Source organism: Oryzias latipes, chromosome 4 (genome assembly GCF_002234675.1).
Source record: "Oryzias latipes chromosome 4, ASM223467v1".
Classification (NCBI taxonomy): domain Eukaryota; kingdom Metazoa; phylum Chordata; class Actinopteri; order Beloniformes; family Adrianichthyidae; genus Oryzias; species Oryzias latipes.
The window spans coordinates 18,158,970-18,179,536 of record NC_019862.2 but is presented as its reverse complement, the minus strand read 5'-3'; the positions used below and the strand labels follow the sequence as shown (position 1 = coordinate 18,179,536).

Sequence of the window (20,567 nt, the reverse complement as noted above, 5' to 3'; positions counted from 1 at the left end):
TAAAGAGGCGGAGGAGGGGCTTTGGCTTCAAACTCTGTCAGAGAGATTGAAACACGGGCGTCAGATTGAGATGCAGCTTTCCCTGCGGGAGTTGAAGCAGAGACTTTCTCTGGGATGATTTTATGAATTCAAACATGGAAACATGATTACCAAGTAGAACTCTTCAAAATAATAAACCTGATCTCTCCACATTCTCAGTGTCTACCATGCATTGATAAACACATCGCTCCATGCAGCGATCAGACCAGGACCAGTAGCTCCTCCCACACGCGGCCGCGATATCATCCTTTAAAGAACATAATGTGCATTTGCAGCGACGTATGCTTCAGACGATGTCCGATTGGCCAATCTACATGTCAATCAAGTCCCGTACTTCTCAGTGAGGATTTTGATTGGCTGGTGGATTTTAAAGAAGTACTTTTATTTATTTTTTTAAATCTTTTCTGGCCCGCGATCTACACTCATGTCATTGAAGATCGACCGGTCGATCGACGTAATGAGCACCTTTGATATAATATATACATGCATAATATATATAATGATGTCAAAACGGGTTGTGGCTCCGGGTGCTTTCTTTTTTATTAGGGGCGGTCCCAAATGGCTCTTTGAGTAAAAAAGGTTGCCGACCCCTGATCTAGGATGTCAGAAAATCTGCAGTTAGCTCCTCCCAACAAGTCAAAAATTCACAGCCTACACTTACACATCTTTGACTTTTTCAGCAGACCGGCCCCACAAGATTGGTGGATGAAGGAGTTCATTGCAACAACAAGGTTTTAGCAGATACTAAAAGGCTATGGTGGGACTTGTGTTCCTACCTGGTCAGAGCTGTTCATTTCCTCCATAGGCCTACGTGTACTTTGCTAATAAAGTTTTGTAGTCCAAAACCAGTCTAGATGATGGTGCTCAGACTGACTTCTCCAAGATCCTTCCATCACAGGAAAAAGAAGACACTGTTCCTGAACCACCAGATGCAACCTCATGAGGACTTTCTGAAGACATTTTCTTGGATGTTGTTACCCCATCCTGGTTTTAAATGCTGAAAATATAAAGAAAATAAAAATAAAGAATACACTGTGATGTAATAAGCCTGATTTATACTATTCCAATCATTTCACATTTGCTGTGTATCCCACAAAAACAGACAAAATACTTTAAATAGCTCATTGTCTACAAAATGCTTTTTCTCTGAAAAATGGTATGGTCCTGCTTCCAACACAACGCAGTGGTTAATCAAATTGACTAATATTAATAACTAGCTACCTCTAAACATTTTTGGAAACATGATATACGTATCATATAATACAAGGGAAAATTTCAGAAAATATTTTACCAGACATCACCGTTTTTAAATCATTAAATCAACGCATTTAAAGTGACCACCACAACTGTAGCGCCCTCTGGCGTTCGGAGGGCCAACGGACAGCTCTGAAAGATGGAGCCGCTGTTCAGCCCTGCGCTACACATTCAAAGACACCAATTTGTTGTTGATTTTGTGAGGGGCAAAAAACCCAAGAAGGTACGAATTTAACGCACTTTTTTTTTCAACAATAAGACTCCAAAGACAATGTCTGCTCATGTTGTTTAGTAACGCAGAGGCTAATCACTTTAGCTAATTTTACTCGAAAGTCTACCTGTGAAGTTCAAGAAGTTAGCATAGAATAGTCATTGCCTTTTTTCTTTAAAAAAAAAGATATAAATTATTAGACAGTATAAATACTTTTAAAGGAGAACAGCTTTCTAGTTAAACAGGGCAATGCTCCTGTGATTGAGCTGGCTTCTTCATTTCCTCACTGTAAAGCCATAAGTCTCTTATAGTTACAGTCACGTTTTCATGCCTGTTCACATTGTGTGTGGGGTCATCAGGTGTTTGTGTAAATAGAGTGGAAGGGGAGGGCAAAAGGATGAGTGTTTTTATTTTTTTTACTTTGTTGGTCTTTTTTTTTTAACTGTAAAGCATTTTGAGCTGCTTGGCATGAACAATGCTTTATCACAAATAAAGCTGGATTTGATTTGATTTGATTACCTTTTTCCATTGTCCTTTAGGTGGTAGATCTGGGTTGTGGAGAATGCAAGCTGCTCAAGAAGCTCAGGTTTCACCACGAAATCGAGATGTTGGTAGGAGTGGACATCAACGAAGCCAAAATCAAGAGATACATGTATGTAAAAAAAAAAAAGCATTGTTCCATCATTGTCCACTTTTTGTCCAATCTATAAGTGAAATTGTCAAGAAGTACAGTACATATTGCTTTTTCATTTTTTGTTTGGTTTCCATGCTGCTTTGTTGTTACAATAACCTGTTGGATATCGTTCTCCGTTTCTTCAGGCATGGATTAGCTCCCATATCGACTGACTACCTGCAGCCCAGCTTCGATTGGCTGAGCATAGAGGTATACAAGGGTTCAGTCACTCAAAGAGACGCCCGCTTCAAAGGGTTTGATCTGGCAACTGCTATAGAGATGTAAGGGACTTTTTAACTCATGAGCACTGATCCATATATATATAAATAAATATATAGCATATAAATATTCCATTCCATTATATGTCATTGTGATTCCTTTTCCTGACTGTATGTAGCATTGAACACCTCACTCCCGCGGATGTGGAGCACTTCTCTGCTGTAGTTTTTGGTTACATGAGGCCCGGGGCAGTTGTGATCAGCACCCCAAACTCAGACTTCAACCCCCTTCTGCCTGGACTGTCAGGCTTCAGGGACAGAGATCACAAGTTTGAGTGGAGCAGAGCAGAGTTTAGATCCTGGTACAGTATCGTCACGTTCTTTACATCCTAAAACGGCGGACTGCTTGGTGATCCTGCATCCTTCCTCAGGGCTCTGAGGGTGTGTTCAGAGTACGGATATGAAGTGGAGTTCACTGGTGTTGGTGAAGCTCTGCACGGCCACCATGACAGCGTTGGCTTCTGCTCTCAGATCGGTGTGTTTTACCGGCTCACGGCTAGCTATCCCCCCAACACGTTAGGTGATGACGAGGATGTTTTTTCATACACACTGGTGAGTGTACCTATAGATCTTTGCTTCTTGAGTGAGAAAGTGACCTCGCCTCTTTAATGCCACAATTTCTTTCCACTCTTTTATTTGATGTAATCTTATGTAAAATGTTCAAGAGATTCTTAGTGGGCTATTTTTCAACACTTACATTTAGAGAGTATCTGTTGAAAATCATGTCTTTTAGGATGTGACAAGAGAACAGTTTACTGTAAGTGTCATCCTATTGGTTTCTCTTTTTTGGGGTGTGGTGGGAGGTTAGATCTTTGGTTCTATTCTGTCCATAGAAATGTAAGCACTGGACATGATCTCTGAGATTTGAGGTTCTGAAGTGGGACGGAAAATTTTCAAAAATGATCAATCGGGTGGACCAGAGTAAAGCTTAATCTACCCCCCACCAAAATACACAGCCTTAAAGAGCCACTCAGATCCATGTAGGTCTTCAATTTCCCCATCCGAGCTGATATCAGGCTGAAAACTGCATAGCTCTGATATTTCTCGCCGTCTGTGTTGCACCGGTAATGTTGGCTTGGGAATGTGAGGGGCTGTAAGCTAGTGGGAGTGAGTGTAAACAAAGTAATCATGGGAAATCAGCAGCGGGTCGCTAACGTGCCAGAGGCGAATTTCTAATTCAACACAGGTTTTTTTGATTTTGGCTAAAAACGACATAATCTTAGTTAAGACCACTGGGAACGATTTGACTTTAGATTTAGAAATAAAGTTGGAGTGGGAGAATCGCATCTTTCTCGTCACTTTGCCGTTCCAGATTTTGACACCTGGCTTTGCGTCTTTCAGCTGTACCACATTAACTACCCCAGCCTGCGTGATAACAACACCCTCCGGAGAGTCCTTGTGAGTGAAGTGCTGTACCAGGCAGAACAGCTGAAGGTTAGATGGATAGAGGAGAACTCTGGGGGGAGATGTCTTTGTCTGACCTGTGGAAGAATGAAGGAATTGCAGATAGAACCGCATACAGAGGTGGAAGAAAAGCAAGAAGGTTTGCTTTAATCAACCACAGGCCAACTTGTGTTTGATGATTAGTTTTTAAGTGGAGTGGTTTTTAGGAGCAGGGGCAGAGGAGGACCAAGTTCTACAAACAAGCAGGCCAAACCAACAGGATCCATTGAACAGGTACGTTTCCTCAAGGATGATGAGGAGGCTGCTACACACCATGATGTCAGGTTGGACTGTGAATTCCATCAGTTGTCATGTTTTTACCTTCTTGTAGTTTCTGATTCTATCAGCTCTTGTGTCTCCTGGCAGATATGTGACTGTACCTTTGTCTGCACTGTGGCTCAACTGTCCCAAAATCAAAAAACTGAGTGGAAGTCTGGTTAATCTGAGACATCTTCTGATGGATGAGCCTGAAGTCAGACTGAGTGAAGATGGCAGAACCGTGCTTGTAAAGTATCAGGAAGAAGGTACTCTCTCATCAAATCTGTTTTCATCAAACGTGATTATCAAAGTGGTCAATCTGTCGCCTTTTTTCCCTGTCTGCAAGAATCATTTGAATACGTAAGTGATTCTTTTTGCATGTCTTTGATTTTTACAGATCAGGAAGGAGATTTAGATTTTCCTTCGGAGGACGACGGGTTCACAGAAGTCAGTTGTTGCTCTAACAGTTTTGAGCAAGAGGAGGATTGGGAGGCAAATGTTTAATCTGGAGCTTTGTTGACAGGATTTCTGTTGAAGTTGACACCAGTATCAGTTTGTTCTTTCAATTTGTTTCAGTTAAATGTCATCAAAGTAAATCTGACTTGAACAAAAAGGGTTTCGGTTGTTATTGTTGCACATTATGGGTCTGCTTTCAGAGAATCCAGAGAAGTCATTTGAAACTGTTTTTATTTTAAGTGCCAGAGACAGTTTAGGCATCCAGTAACACTGTAAGCAAATGTTGGTCAAAACAACCAGCATGTAACAGAGACAATTCGGGAGTGTCACAACAGCACACAACGTCACTTTACACAGAAATACAGTTTTATTCAGACAACAGCTTCACAGAAGAGATAACACAACCATGTTTGGAACAACATGTTAAGTACTAGGATGAACATACCTGTGCCTCACAGGTAAAACAATCGTTTTTTTCCTTTTTCAAAAAACTCAAAATTAAAAAAAAATATAAGTCAAATGGTCATTTACTTGCAAAAACAAAATTATACATTTTAATGAAAAGAAACAAAAGAATCTTTCAGTAAAATATGGCACAGCGTCAGTAATAAAAAAAAAAAAAAAAATGACGGTAAAAATCCTTTGACATGACCCCGAAAGCACAAATTCTAAAAATGTGGATTCAAATCGACTTTTCAAGAGAACAATTTTTAACTTTTTCACAATGAAATAAGCAAAAAAAAACAATCACAGGTATGAGTTTAGAGATGGCATAACATTGAATTAGGAAAAAAGCAGTCAAATCTGTCCAGCTTTGTTAAAATGAAGGACAAAAACAACATAACTTGAACAGAGAAGACGATCATGCAGAAGATGTGAACAAAAACCGCCACACGCTGACAGTCACAGACACTTTAAGATGTTTCCTTAGCCGAGGCTGTGAACTTCCTCTACAATAACTAAAGACGAGAGGCGGAAAACTTCAATTGGCGCTTCAGTTTGTCACTAGTTATGCGTCTCTAATTCTCTTTATGCATTTTCCTGAACTATTAACCAGATGAAACTGCTGTTTTGCGATGGATCATTTAAATGTATCTCAAGTAGCTGAAAATGCAAACTGTGCATTACAGTTTCCAACCTGCCTAGTGAACATCGCTTATCTTGCAGCAGTAAAACTACACGATAGCTTGACAAAAGGTGAATTTTTGTTCACTTGATGTGAAGATTAATGATACATATGTAATAAAGTATTTGTGAGAGTACAGTTGAAGTTTTTTTGTGCAGTTCACAAAAGTTCAACTGTGGATGGATCCTAAAGGCTTTTCGTTTGTTCACTCTCCTTGATCACTGGGACATCTAACAGCTGCAAAACACAGACACAGAATGCCAAATAAAATAGATATGTGCCCTAATATATCAGGTGATTAACTGTGTTGTTAAAAAAAAGGAATAAAAAAATGGGTCATGCATGACTGCAGATTTCTAGTTGGCAGAAATGGTCCAAAAAAATTGTTTCCATGACTTGGATTATTTTATTTTTTAGCTTTTGGTCTCATTTTTGTGACTGTTTGACAATAAATATTGTGTTAGCAATATTATTCTAATATTCATTTGTGCACTAAATGCCGGGTACACTAAATTCTTTAGAAGTATAAGAATAGGACATCTATAGGGAATATATTTGATTAGTCTTCTTCTTTCTTTGCTAGTACCAATGTAGGAGCTTAACTGAAGATACAAGGATGAAAATGATCGGCAAAAGCAAATAAAAGGACACAAGTCAACCTTCCACATCAAATAACCAAAGTCTTTGAGTTTTGTAATAAAATATTGTCGCCTTGAAAACAGCTGTCAAAAATTTAAACCACTACAGCTTATTAGCTGAATTTTAAAGCAGACATCTTTACAAAGGAAGTCCAAAATTCAGGGACAAAGGAATGTTTTAAAAGCTGCTGCTTTGAGCAGACCAGTTCATTCTGATGATAGACACAGAGCTTCTCACCGCACAGCTACACAAAGAAATGCTTTTCACTAACGTTCAGCTTCTGTTCGAAAGAAGACGCTTTTTACAACTGAACACAGCAGACAGTTACAAAAAGGCCAAAGGATATAAAAGCCTTTCTGGATGTTCATAAAGAATATAATCCAAGTCCCCCATGATGTGTCAAGATCTCAGTTGATCAGCTACATGCTCCAGGTGTGAACACAGGAGGGCGCTATTGTAACGTTTCCAGTTTGAAGCGATCATGGCTGCTACTGTGCCAGGAATGAAGACAGAAAAGTGGAAACGGGCTCATTTCCAATATTCTTGTCCAAAAACTGTATTTGCTGTCAGTCATGTGAGGCCTAACGCTTGATTACCACTTGCTCATAGGCTCCTGCACCAACCCTGAGAGCACACAAAAGGAGATTATTTACACAATGTTGGAGAAAAAAGTTGCAGAGGAGATGGTTTTTGCACTGCGCCAAATGTTGCCAAACACGTTCAGTGACATTTTGTGACCTAAATAAAAGGAATTCTTGTCAAAAAACAATCAGCATGCCTGGTATAGAGAACACCATTTCTGTTCCTAAACATTTTTTATTTATTTGAAAGCTTGATTATTCATGCACATAAATAATAATAAACATATTCAATTGTAAGATAAATCAGCTATTCAATGGAGTAAACAAAAAACAAACCTAAAAAACGTTTTGGAACACAGATTTAAAGATCCTAACTGCTTAGCTAGTCACTCCAAAATCTTTAAGCAATTTAGTACAAAACCAGCATAAAACTAGGCTATTGAACTATTAAAATATATTCTACATATTAAAAATGATCATTTACGATGTAGTTAAAATAACCTCTTTATGCAACAAAACACATCCCAGCTGAGCGTCAGCGGAAATATTGGCACTGCAAAGCTGATCTGAATTTGCAGCTTTACTAGAGATTGAATTTACGGCTGATTTCAAATCAGATGAGTCATGATTTTTGTGTCTCCTCAGAAGCGAAAGCTTCTTCTCTCCATGAGGCATAAAGTGAGTCCATTGATCACAGGTTGTCATTAGCTGTATACCGAACGAGCAAACTTACTTTAAAAAATGCACAATAAAACTAAAGTATAAAAAAAAAAAAAAGCACAAAAATGAAACTCTAAGATTCACCTACAGTAACTCTGGAGAGATCCTGTTGTGCAGAGGTAAATTAAGCCTCGTTTCTAGTGAGTGGTACAGTCTGGTCCACTTTGGAATGGTCCAGGTGATTCAGGAGAGCGTTTTCAATGGCAGCTCATTTTTTTCTGCTTGAGTTTTGGTGCTTTGCACATACAGGCATTTATTGTTGTTTGAGAGAAGATTGTGAGCGAATACAGCCGCTTTCTTTTGTCGTAATGACCATCAGCTAATCAACGGGTTTCAACAATAGCTCCAGCCTAACCAGTTTTCTATGGACAAGAATGATATGATTCAGTTCGGCTTAATGGGCCCATTTTATAGTGGAAACGCTCAAAATACCAGACAACACGGCGATTTAGTTGACTAAAAATGATTGAGTCGTGACAATGATCAAAGCTTCCTTAAACATTGAAGAACGACACGGGTCAGAGCAGTTCTTTTTTCTGTAAAATGGTCAATGTAGTTGACACGTGTGCCTTTGTAGCGGGACACTCACCGCGTCGGAAGACGGTGGCTTCCGAGAGCCGTACTTCCTCCGGGGCCGACGAACAGACGCAGGCCTTCTTCTGCAGCAGACACAGTTGTGGCACACGGTCAGAACATGAAGCTCACACAGCTTTCTTGTCATGAAGAGAAGCCAGTTGCTAGGCAATCTAAAAATAATCATGTATTGACAGCAGCTTTCTTCTGAGCTTTGAGCCTGGTGGAACAGAAACAACGTCCCCTTCAAAAAAAATAAAAAAAACACCCACTGCCTCGCGGGACAACAGAAGAGTGTCGACTTTAATTGTCGTCTTTTGCGAACTTGATGCACTCTTCCCAGATGGCACTGCTCCAGAACACTGCTGATATTTATCGTGTTTTTTGGTATTTCTAGATTTTAAAATAGGTCACTTTTCTCCTTAGCCTCATTAGAGAATCTTCTTCAACTTAAAGGTCCTTGCTGAGAGCTCTACAAACATGAAGGGAGTGGTGTTCTTGCCTTCAGTGCTGGAGTCCAGCAGGTTGGGCGTAAAGTCCTGACTCTGTAGGATCTTTTCCACAACGTCGTCAGCGTCCACCCGCGTGTCGTCCATCCGCTTTAGCTGGGATTCCATGGAGTCCTGCTTGACAGGGTGTCTGTGGTAAACATTTAAAGGATTCTATTAGAATCTAGCTTTTATTTTCGTCTTTGAGAAAAAGCAACTTATCTGCTCTATTTTGTTTGTTTAGTAGCTTGTTTCCCTCTGGAAAAATGAAATAAGGTCTCTCAAGTCATCACTTTTAACTGGAGCTGTACTTTGGTTCTTGAGCATTAAAAAAATTTGAACACAGAGTAGCATCACCATCATTGACTCTTTTTAATAAAACTGAAGAAAATGCTGACCAAAGTGCTGCACAATTTAGAAGTTTAACACAAACTCAAGGATCAAAGGTATTAAAAAAGAAGATGTGAGTCACTTTCTAACTCAATACATTTAGGAGCCAGCAGTAAAAGAAAAGCTCTTTCCATTGGGCTGTGGTGCTAATATGAGCAGCAAATTCAAAACAGAACTTAAGTTAAAAACTAATTGGGCCAACAATTCAAATGAGATTTTTTTTTTAAATAAATATGAGCAAAGATAGCTGAGTGGAAAAAGATGGAAGTTCCGTGTTCTCCAATCTTTTTGGACCAAGCACAGCAGCTGCTGCTCTGCTGCTGTTGCACCTCCTTTGAGGAGGAGGAGGAGGAGGAGGATATTTAATGGTGACGACCCAGTTCAGAATAAAATCACCTTGTTCTCCAGCCTCCACCTTAACCTATTTAGTCCAGAGGAACTCTTAGTTTTTCTGCAAAGCATTCAGCTTTTATTTTAATAGCAAACTCTCTTACATAATGCACTTAAGAAATGATTTTAGGATTGTCTAGAGGTACTCAGATATTTTGCAAAATATCTGCAAAAAATACAAAAAGGGTTTTATGATTCGTATTGCACAGCACTATTTTAACCGGCTTTAGAGTACGATAGAGAAACAAGCTGAATCATTTGTCTGTCACCAAACTGTGTGGTGAAGATTAAAGCTGGACACAGAAAAGACGTCCAAATTATCAGGGAATGAAGACAGGAGACTGATTTTAAAGGAGGAGCCTCTCACTGGGTAGTAAACCCTGATGGCTGAAACAGATCCCAGTTCATAGCTGTCAGAAATTATAAATCAGATTTTTTATTTATGCTTTTTTTTAAAAAAAACACCAAACCAAAACTAACAGTCTCTATAAAAAATCCTTTGGGGCAGAGGTGTCAAAAATACAGCCCGCGGGCCGTGTCCGGCCCGCCAGGTGGTTCAATCCAGCCAAGGCATGAAGAGTAAAAATTATAAGCATGTTTTTTTTTTAAAAAAGTCAGTTTCTAGTCCATTCCTGTGGCAAGTTATGATTTTTTAAAGAAATTACTGAAATGCGCAATTCTGCCACTAGGGGGAAGCAAAGGAAAAGCAAAACAGGTTAAACAGCATATCTCTACATGGGCCTAAAGCAAAACCTAACAACTCTGTGTCTGAGTAAGACGCAGTTTGGTTCCGCGCAAACGTCACCACTGTTACGTTGCTATGAGAATGATCAGTATTGACACCCTTTTTTGTCAAAAAGAAAAAAAGGTTGAAGTGGAGTGCTGAGCTTTCCAGGAAAAATGGAAAGAGTTTTATTTGTTCACGGAGTTAAATGCAAACCGGCATACTTGGTATGTAATCAACAGGTCGCAGTGCTCAATTAATATAACATTCTGTACCACTATGAGACTCACCATAAAGAAAGGTTTTACCATTCGCAGGGGGAGTTAAAAAAAGAGAAGATTTACCAACTATTATCTGGACGGAAAAACTACCGTCTGCATTTACTCCAGCTGTGACGTCACTGATGGAGCAGTGACAGTATACCTTATTGAAAAATAGTTGGTGCAAACATCCAAACCATTTTCAGATGATGAACATGAAAAAATGCTGAAGGCTGCAGAACTGTTGTTTCCAAATAACAGTCGAACTTTGCCAACATAAGTCTGTCAAGGATTACAACTGCAGATGCAACATCTCTGAGGAGACTTGTGGTGTTGAAGAGAGACCGTCACAGCTGCGTTTCATGCGTTCAGAAGGCAGGTGCTGCCACAAAATCTGGCCGGCAAACCAGGAAAAGACTCTTGGACATCATTGTGTTTTGTACACTTGAAGGACAGTAAATGTGTTTCTGTACAGGATCTGAATCATGATATTGATGGCCGGTGAAGTTTCAGGAGAGAAAGGGAGTTTAACTCCAAATTCTTATGTCCACAAATGTTTGCAAATAATTTTGTTAAATATTTCATTGATTTGCACATTTACATTTTAAGCAGGTGTTTCATTTTTTCCGTAGCCCCTCTTGAGTTTACTCTTGGGATTTCTTCAGGGTTGGATATAAAATGTTCAGTCTGAATAAAATTGAATAAACCAATTTTTGAAAAAGTGAAATGAATTTTATTTGAGATCCATTGGCCTCTGTGAATGAATGTGCAATAAGAAGTGATTAGGCTATCATGTTGGTTGAGGCATTTTTTCCAAGTGAGTAAAAAAAAACAAAAAACAAAGCTGTTTTTTGTTTTTTTGTTACTGGTCCGACCCACTTGGGACAGACGAGTTGAATGTGGCCCACGAACCAAAATGAGTTTGACACTCCTGCTTTAGGGGTTGAGTGGATGGTAAAAATCATTCTTGCAGTAGCTGAAGAATGCTGCTTTCACTTCTGCCAGCTTGCTAAGCTTTATTTCAGATTTTTGTGTATCAAAATACAGAGAAAGAATCACAAAGCAAGTGTTTAAAGATTCACATTTCAATAAATTATTTTGGAGCCTTGAAAGATTTCTAATAAATACAATAAACAGTATATTTCTTGTTAACCTGCTTAGGAACCAATTCTAAAAAAGAAAAAAAGATGTGTTGCAGATCTGCAAGAGGGTGACAAGTCTCTGCTGATGCAGAACTTCCTGTCTTAGTGCAATTCCTTGTTTAGTCTAACTGTTGCTGATGTGGTTGCAAAGAGCTGTTTTTAAATTTGCATATTTAGTGTCTTAAAACATGTCACTATCAAAAAGTCTAAAAACCAACACAGCAGAGTAAAATTTGGCCGGGTGCGATTCAGCAAGCCGAGGAGGTGGTGACAGATGTTTGAGTTGGTATCATGTCTAGTCAAAGGTTCTAAGCTTTGCATACGACTGAAAAGGATCACAAGTGTCACATCACAACAAAACCACAACCATGCTTCCTCTGTTTGATGTCTATTTCCTGAGCTGTGACAAGTGATAGACGAGATTTTTTTTCTTCAATACTGCTATTTGAATTGTTTTTCTCTCCTAACATTTGTTGCATCTTTGCTTTTCTCTCTAAGAAGCCCAACTTATTTCCCCCCCCTAATCGATTTGTGCAAACAACCCAAACACTTACCTGCTAAGAGGTTCAGAGGATAAGGCGCTTCGCACCGGCGTGCCGGGAGGATCGCTAGCGACTCCCGTCGGGTCTGGATGTTCCGGCAGAGCTGGACACGGTCTGGCCTCCCTGTCCTCGCTGGGCTCTGGGAGGCTGCCGATACCTGTGGAGGCGCTGCCCACTGAGTGGTTCCTCCTGTGGGTGAACTCTGACATGCTGGAGGAGCGGGAGTGACTTGTGCTGTAGCCTGACAGAGAAGGAAGGTGTAAGAAGAAGACAGCAAGGTTGTTTTTTGACACATTTAAGCAACATGTGCACTAAATATATATTTAAAAATGAGCTCTCAGAAGTTACCAGCAGACTACTACAGCAGACATGAAATATTTGCAGCCATTGTGCCTCCAGGAAATGGATTTAACATGTCAAAGGGAAACAGTACAAGGTTTCAACAAGGAAGCAAGCTTCCTACAAACTAATCGCTGCTTAACCGAATCTTATGAAGACTTGTCTGTAGCAAGAAATACACTTTCTACATGAAAGAGCCATTAGAGCTGAGCTCAGAGCGGCTCCTCCACTTCCTCTGATCTCTATTAGCATCATTTGATCGGTACATTTCTCTTATCATATTCTACCTGAGAGTTTGGACTGCTGGCTGGCGTAGCTGGATGTTCGGGAGTGGCCGCAGCCCCCCAGCTCTTCTGACACAACGGGACATTTCCCTTCTCGACTCTCCCCTGAAAACAAGCAGAACAAAGGCAGACAGCTAACACCCTAAACATTAAAGTCCAGACGAGGCTCGTTATTGTGTGAGGAGATCCGTCCAGCTGACCCAAACAGCTGTTTTGTTTTTTGTGGCCTCGCCCGATCTGTCGCCTAAAAGACTCAGAAAAAACCTGCTTTACCAATAACTGAGCCAAGTTGTGCATTTACTTTGTAAATGTAAATATCTATTTTTACTATTTAGCCAAAAAACCTGACCGTTGTGTTAACAATGAGTGTCATTGGGGACTGCAGTTTCACAAGTATAAGAACATATTTGAAAAAAATCCTTTTGCAGGGAAATAACATCATTTTCTACACATAACATACAGCAGTGCATGGATGGAAAAGAGTGATGCTCAGAACAAAAAGAGCACTGCTGGATACCCCCCAATAAACTTGCACACGGTCCTATTTTTAACCACATGAAAGCCCACGGGTCAGAACAGATTGGAGTTAATCTAAAAAAATAAATAAGATAGTTTAAATTATACATGAAAGCGCTTTTTAGCCTCCAAAGCCTTAAGGAAGAACAAGCCGTCGACGCGGCGATGAGTTCACACATGACAAAAACAGGAGCTCAGCTCCAGAAGGGAAGGGAAAGGCCGAAACGGGGAGGGTCAGCTGGAACAGAGGAGTTCATGGAAATGGGGATGGCAGGTGCATGTAACGCAATTACCTGGGATGTGGAGCATAATGTTGCAGCAAACTGCATCATTATGATTCAATAAATCATAAACACAAGAGGGCCACGTGCACAAGAATTTAAAAAGATGACGTAGGTTCACTTTTAAAATGAGGATTTAGGAAGAAGATGGTAACTCCTTTGACAACGATGAAGTTTTGCTTCTAGACTAACTTGGTCCGCTAAACAGAAAAGGGAAACGATCACAGCAGAGGTGGAGATTCTGCAGGGATGGAAACTAGTGCAGGTTTTTTTTTTAAATATTTTATTTGGTCCAGAAAGCTGGCACATGTTCCTAAAATGAACAAACCAAGATATGATAAAAACAAGCTCAGATGTTGGACTTTTACAGTTATTTTTAACTGTAGCCTGAATATTTAATTTTCCTAACTGGATATCCTGCAGATCTATTTGGCTCTTGCAATAAAACACGTTGCTGCTAATGATGGTTTGGATATCAACACTTCAAAAACGGCAGCGGCCAAACGATTGACCTGATTTAGCAGCTTCTTCTGCAGCGTGGATCAGCAACAGCAAAGGGGAGCATGAGGTTTACACAAACGACGGCCATAGAAATGAATGAAAACCTCAAAACCGGAACCGTGTCTCTATGACTTCTGGGAAAGATGAGTAAGCAGAGCTGGTGGGAGGTGAGCGTTCTCACCAGAGCAGCCTTTCTGCGAGTCTCCTCCCCTCCTCTCCTCCAGCAGGCTCTCTCCATCACTTTGAATCCCAATCACCGTGGCAGTGGAGGGAGGCCTGACCACAAAAGAAACACAACCTGGCTTCATTTCATCCGCTGAGTCTCAGTTTGTAATATCACTCACAAAGAGAAGTAAGAACTTTAAAAAGCAATGAGCACTCAGTGTATGTTTAAAGTTTGTATGATTAAAATACTTGGGTTAAGGGAATTAACTACAAAATAAAAGATATTTCTTTAAACTTACGTTTTAAAACAGGGATCACCTGACATGAGCTGTGTACCGATGATAACCTGTAAAATCAAAGCCATTGTTTTTAACACCAAAAATAACATTAAAGACAAAATGATGAAGAACTTTGCCATTTAGTGGGCAGATGATGGTTTTGAGAGGACCCAAATGCCTTTCATATCCTATTTAAAGACAATAATTACTTTAGAAACCAACATACTGAACAAAAGACACCCGTGGCAACGCTTCCTGTTAACAACAGTGACCTGACATGCAATCAACACTTTTGATGTCCACTCTCTAAAGGTGGGAAAATATCAAAAAGGGCAAAAAGGTGACCATGCTGGTTTAGATATTTGAACACTACCTTAAGAATGGAGTTATCCTGGCGAGTGTTTTTGGTGTCATAGCCTTCCAGCAAACATCTGCGGGTTGTATTCCCTGAGCCCGCAAACTCTGCTAAATTCAAATCTGCAAAACCGAGCTGAAAGAAGCAGAAAGACCGACCGACGAATGTCTATAGACAATTTAAGGATCTTTGACACAAAGAAATTCAAAGACTGATTTCAGCTCTTAGAGTGCTTTGTCTGAAAGGTGCTAGATTCTTTTTCTTTCACAATAGGTTTGTTGTCTAAAATGTGAATAACACATGACTAGTTTAGAACATGCTAAAAGAGGTTTGGTCTGCTTGGAGAATAATTACTTCATGCAACAACCTGCAGGCTCTGAAAGCCATCTGTGTGGATGCACACAAAGCCTGCAACCTCCCTATGCCAGTATGTCAGGACAGAACTCCAGGCTGTTTTAGGGGAACTGGAATGGGATAAAATACTGAATATGATCAAAGATTTTAGAAAATACCTTTGCATAGGTCTTTCCGCCTTTCAACTCCTGAAGAGAAAATTGTATTGCAATTATTATTGAAATAAAAAACGTTGAAGGCAGAGATGTTAAAAAAAAGCATGCAGTCATAGACAGAAATAAATTAGGCGTTTGTTTTTACATTTGATGAAGCATTTTTATTTAGGACTTAATTTGAGAAATAATGACATAAAATAATCAAGAGTTAGGCATTCTTTGCCACAATCTTCAATTTAGTTATGAATCTAGACGACTTCTTTCATTTTGGATGAGACTGTCTCTTTTTTTTCTGTTCCTACCTTTCTGACAGACACGCGGCAAACACAGGGGTCCAGGACTCCGGTCCCCGCGTTGGCGCTCATCTTGCAGGGGAAAGAAAACTGTTTCCTCCATCGAACACAGTTGGCCTGCACAGGCTCTCTGTAAGGAGATATTTCCAAGAATGAAACTATCTTTGGAGGTTTCATTTGATTTGCACATGCAGAAGTCTTTAGAAAACTAGTGTAACTATTGTATTTGTAATGTGTTATATGGCACATATTGGTCAATTATAGTAAATATAAAAAGAAAATCAGAAACTGGAACGATAAGTGTCTTTATATACAGAGAGAAAAGAAAAAACAACAACACTGAAAATCAAGTTATAGGCAACATTTTACAATAAGTTTGCTGTAAGCCAAGAACCTAAACTCTTTTTTCCTTCTGCTGTTCAGCCTTCTTTAGTTTCTTTTAGTTGTTGGGGAGCTCCACATTTACGGTAGTCCATCTAGATAATCAGGTAACAGTAAAAGCAGATGACTGGATCACGATTTTCTGCATTTCTTCCCTGCTTAACCTCAGCTCCAAACAAAAAGCCTACTTGATGATCCCCCACTTGCTCCCGCTTTTCCATAAACCAGATAATGAATCTTTCTATTGATTCACAAACAGCGCGCTAAGCTGGAGGACGCAGCATCCTCGTTCATCTTGGGATGAAGATGAAAGTGACTTGTAGTCTTCCTCTCAGAGAAAGGATGCGAGGAGCGAGGTGAAGGAGGTGTGTACGTGAGAAGACTCATGATGGCACAGATGGCCTCTCTTTCACTTGGCATCCTCAACTCTCCCACTCACCTAACCACCTCCAATTTGTGCTCACGGCCTACACGCCGCCGCGCTCGGCATTTTTTTAAAGGGGAAAAAAATCCTAGGATATAAATAAAAAATAATGTAACTAAACGTGTGACAAAAACAGGACTGTTGTAGACATGACATTAAATGAAAGTGTGCACAGATTCATGTTAAGCCTGATGAAAGCCTTTTCTCCATCACTCAACTGGATCACAACGTAAAAAACATCCACAGCAGATGCATGACTAATGTCTCACAAACAGTGACTTCAGCTGGAGGTTTTCACGTTTCCAACAGTGAATTCCCGGAGTTATAGTGAGGGAACTCCTAGCCAGCTGGACACTGAGTGCTTTGGGGAGTTGCGGTCTGCGCTTCGGCTCACAGCCCCTCTCAGCGCGCAGAAAACGCTTCGGCCAGCGAGGGCAAGCCGGGTTGTAAGGCATTTAGGTTAAAGGATCATGACTATAAAAGAATAACTAAAACCCCCATCTAATCTGAACAGATTCTACTGATTAAAAGCTCAGATCTTAACTTCTGGGTCACTAAAAAACTTTGAAAAATTAGTAAAGGTAGAGAGAAAAAGCTTGTTTTTTTATTCTGCGTGAAGCTAATTGATTCCAACAGCCTTGTTGCACAATAATGCTGCTGCCGCTTTTATGTAACGTTACAAACAAGTTAACTTCTGGCTGAAAGCCCAAAACTGGCTCCAGAGGAGACCACAGCCTTGGCTTCTACGTCATGCTGTCAGCGATAACAGCAGAAACGTGACTCAGATGTTGCAGGGTCACTCTGAGGAAAAGGTGGAGGTCATTTCCTCTGGTGGAACAACTGGAATTTCATCTCACACTTCCATGTATCACAGATTTCCTTTTCAAATTGGGGGACTATTTTTTTTTTTTGGGAATGCAAGCATTTCACCTAAAGTATTCCTCACATGAAGTCCTGAAAGCTTTTTTGTGGCATTGATTGTTCAGTTTTTAGGGTGAGGACAAACGTTTTAAGTATCTTTTCATGGGGAAAAACTTGTCTTTTACTTGTTTTGTGTGCATTGTAGAAAATGCACCTTGAGTCTGTAATAATAAACATTCTTCATCTTTTTCATCAAACAATTTGCCGCCCTGCTTTGAGCAGAAGTCACAGTGTCATGGCAAACATTAAAGGAAATGTGCAACACTAAAGGAAACAGGACATTAACATAGCAGAAATTGCAATGACTATTGTTTTTACCTTTGTTTTAAACTTGCAATTTAAACAATAAAAGTAATTTGCTCTGTTTATTTTACCTCATTTAAGGTGCTAATTTGTAGAAAGAGTTGAACTGATTTCTGTGAGTGAAAATGTTTTCTTTCTTTCTTTTTTTATCATGAGCTATATTTTGTAATGGAATCGGTACTGTATAAATCCAAGCTTCTATTATTTCAGGCTTTTTTTGTTATCGTCAAGAACACAAAGCAATGGCGGTAAATAGCAGCCTGACAAAAGCAATGATGTCTACAACAGACCTCTCCCAAGTTCCCACCAACATGCATTTCATCTGCTCTGCTTACTCAGCCTCCTAAGTTTCTTCTATTCAGTTCTAGCATGTCCATGAATAAATAAAGTTTTCATGTTGCTCCAACTTCCAATGCATGTAGTTAAATATTTTTGCGTCAACCTAGATTTGAGAAGTACGAACTAGAGCTGAGATGACGGGTTGACGCTTTAATGTGTTGGAAAAGTCTAAACCGATTAAAATGTGTACTTTTTAAATATGAAATCACTATACTTTGCTCATCTACCAAAGAAACTGTGCATGCAAGGCTTAAAAAAGCAGCTGAAGCCATTCTGGCTGCTGTGACAGCCTGAAAACTGATGTTGGCAGCAGAAGGAACCACGTATGTGAGCTGGTTGACATCCGTGCCGTCTCCTCGGCTGACAAGAACGTTTTTCACATTAAAAGGTTGTTGTTGTTTTTTTTAGCTTTTAGAAGTTCTTTCCAGTAAAATCTGCATAATTTGTTTTTTAGTGTTCAGAGTGACCTCACATCAACACAGATTGTTTGTTGCAGCAGAATTTTCTGCTTGTCACTGAAGTTGTTTGTGATTTTGATAAGAACAAGCTGTCCACATCACAGAGAAAAACTGTTGTTAGGACAATTAGACATGAAAATAAAGAAGGTCTTAACCCTTAAGAACCCATGCTGACATCAGTCTAGCAGAAAAACATGAGAAATGTGTCCTGTGGTCCTCTGGCTCTGCGGTAGAGCCCACATCATGTCCGTTTTAGGGAAAATGGGTTAAGCTCAAAACCTAATACACACGTTTATTAAATAAAATAAACCTTTTGATATAGACGTGCCTCTTTTCACTCCTTTGCAATGCTTAAATAATATAATCTCCTCAGCAAAACAAATGTGTGTTATTTTATTCAGCAGAAATCAATAAATTATGGATAACTGCAAATGACCCCTTTTAAAGTACTAACTTAACTAAGCAGCTCCACTGTTAGACACAATTAATTTATAAAAAAATATGATTTTTTAATGTATGAATATAGCTATGTTATAACACATTTTAGAATCAATTACAGAAATATATCTTTTTAACTTTTTGTTATGAACCGTCTTCTAAAGAATTAATGCTAAAGTGACAAAAATCCGTTTACGACAGAAAAACTCCACCAACGACCAAATTAATGTTAGCATTGTGATCGTTAATGACAAACAAGCTAGCTGCCTTCTAGTAGTAACGTGAGGTGAAACGGAACAAAATCCGAAATGCACCCGGGTCGTGTTTTCTGAGCAAATACGGGTAAAGTATAAATAACGCTTTCACTGTTTATGTCTAATTCTATCACTTTTAACCAGAACCACCAAAAACACCAGCAAGTGGGGAAACATGACAGAAAATTGGACTGGATTGTGAAGTGAAAACAGTTGTTAGCAAGCATCTTGCAAAAAATGTTACAATGACTGATAAGCTATATTTTTGTTTGTTTTACAGTAGGGTTGCTAAATGAATCCCCTAAAAAGTTAAAAGCTAGTATTAGATGTTTAGGACTTAACAGTACACCAGTTATCATATGAGCAGAACGTCGACTCGTTACCGGGAAGACTCCTCGGAGAAGCCGCCGTCTAGCAGCCTGACTTTACAGAAGAGAACCCCGTTGACAAAAGGCACCGACGAAAGCTCATCAAGCTCGAAATCCACCCGGAACTTGAATTTCTTCTTTTTCATCATCATTAGATCCATACACAGCCTCGGTGCTCTTCAGAAGATGCTCCGATGGCAAGCGACATTACAGCCCCATTGTGTGCACTCCAGATGGAGCGGTTACAGTGTTGTGAGAGGATGGTTACCCCACGGATGACAACAGAGCCTAAAAACTACATTTACGGAAACTGACATACTTCCTGCGGCAGGCCTTCGAAATAAAAGCATGAGCTCAGCAACATTTATTTTCATTAATAAAGGTATAAATACAGTTTCACTAATTGCTTAACTGTATGATTTTTTTTGCTATACAAAATTAGAAAGCTTGTATATAAAAGTAACTAAACTAATTTTAATGCTTTAATTCATTTAATTTGTATGAATATTATTTTACTTCTGTTTCACATTTTTTTAAGTATTTTATGTGTAGTTTATTCCTCTTAACATTGGTTTTATTTCTTCAACAACATTGAGGGGACTTCGATGGCACTAAGAATTCCCAAAATATTGTTGTTTGTCTGAAATATTTCTTCTAACAAATTTGGCCAGAGTAAAAACAAAAATCTGGGGCCTGTTAAATTATGATAAAACTTGTGTCATTATAAAGTACAAGATTTGTAACTTGTAGTTTTTGTTTGTCCTGCCCAAAACAAACAAACAAAAAACCAAGATCTTTTATTTTGAAGCGTTTTGGTTGAGAGGTTATGTGAAGAAGCCGCCAACAAATAAAAATGACTTGTTACTCTATTGCCCCCTTGTGGTTATCCTGAAAACAGCAGTGCTTTCTGCAGTAGTGTTTTGTCGCCGTCTGGTGGTATAAATGTGATTACGGCGTTAAATATCTGTTTTAA

The 20,567-nt window shown here is 39.4% G+C and overlaps 2 protein-coding genes across 3 annotated transcripts; one reads left to right on the top strand and one right to left on the bottom strand.

Moving 5' to 3' along the window:
* The first annotated feature begins 1,386 nt into the window (after window positions 1-1,386).
* On the top strand, window positions 1,387-4,769 carry henmt1 (HEN methyltransferase 1). 2 transcript variants are annotated; one of them, XM_020702518.2, is made up of 9 exons: window positions 1,387-1,516; window positions 2,044-2,156; window positions 2,324-2,458; window positions 2,575-2,757; window positions 2,827-3,007; window positions 3,797-3,998; window positions 4,072-4,132; window positions 4,265-4,422; window positions 4,554-4,769. In XM_020702518.2, the coding sequence occupies exons 1-9, from the start codon at window positions 1,433-1,435 to the stop codon at window positions 4,658-4,660; spliced, it is 1,224 nt and encodes a 407-aa protein (XP_020558177.2). In that variant the 5' UTR covers window positions 1,387-1,432; the 3' UTR covers window positions 4,661-4,769. The 2 variants fall into 2 exon arrangements, with proteins under 2 accessions (XP_020558177.2, XP_004068095.2); XM_004068047.4 differs by having other exon boundaries at window positions 4,066-4,132.
* Window positions 4,770-4,826: 57 nt separating this feature from the next.
* Window positions 4,827-19,892, bottom strand: fam102b (family with sequence similarity 102 member B). Its single transcript, XM_011474181.3, has 11 exons — window positions 19,610-19,892; window positions 15,718-15,838; window positions 15,419-15,448; window positions 14,925-15,041; window positions 14,573-14,619; window positions 14,290-14,384; window positions 12,814-12,915; window positions 12,200-12,428; window positions 8,754-8,890; window positions 8,268-8,337; window positions 4,827-7,001 (listed from the first exon to the last, which is right to left on the bottom strand). The coding sequence occupies exons 1-11, from the start codon at window positions 19,753-19,755 to the stop codon at window positions 6,959-6,961; spliced, it is 1,137 nt and encodes a 378-aa protein (XP_011472483.1). The 5' UTR covers window positions 19,756-19,892; the 3' UTR covers window positions 4,827-6,958.
* Between the last annotated feature and the right edge of the window lie 675 nt (window positions 19,893-20,567).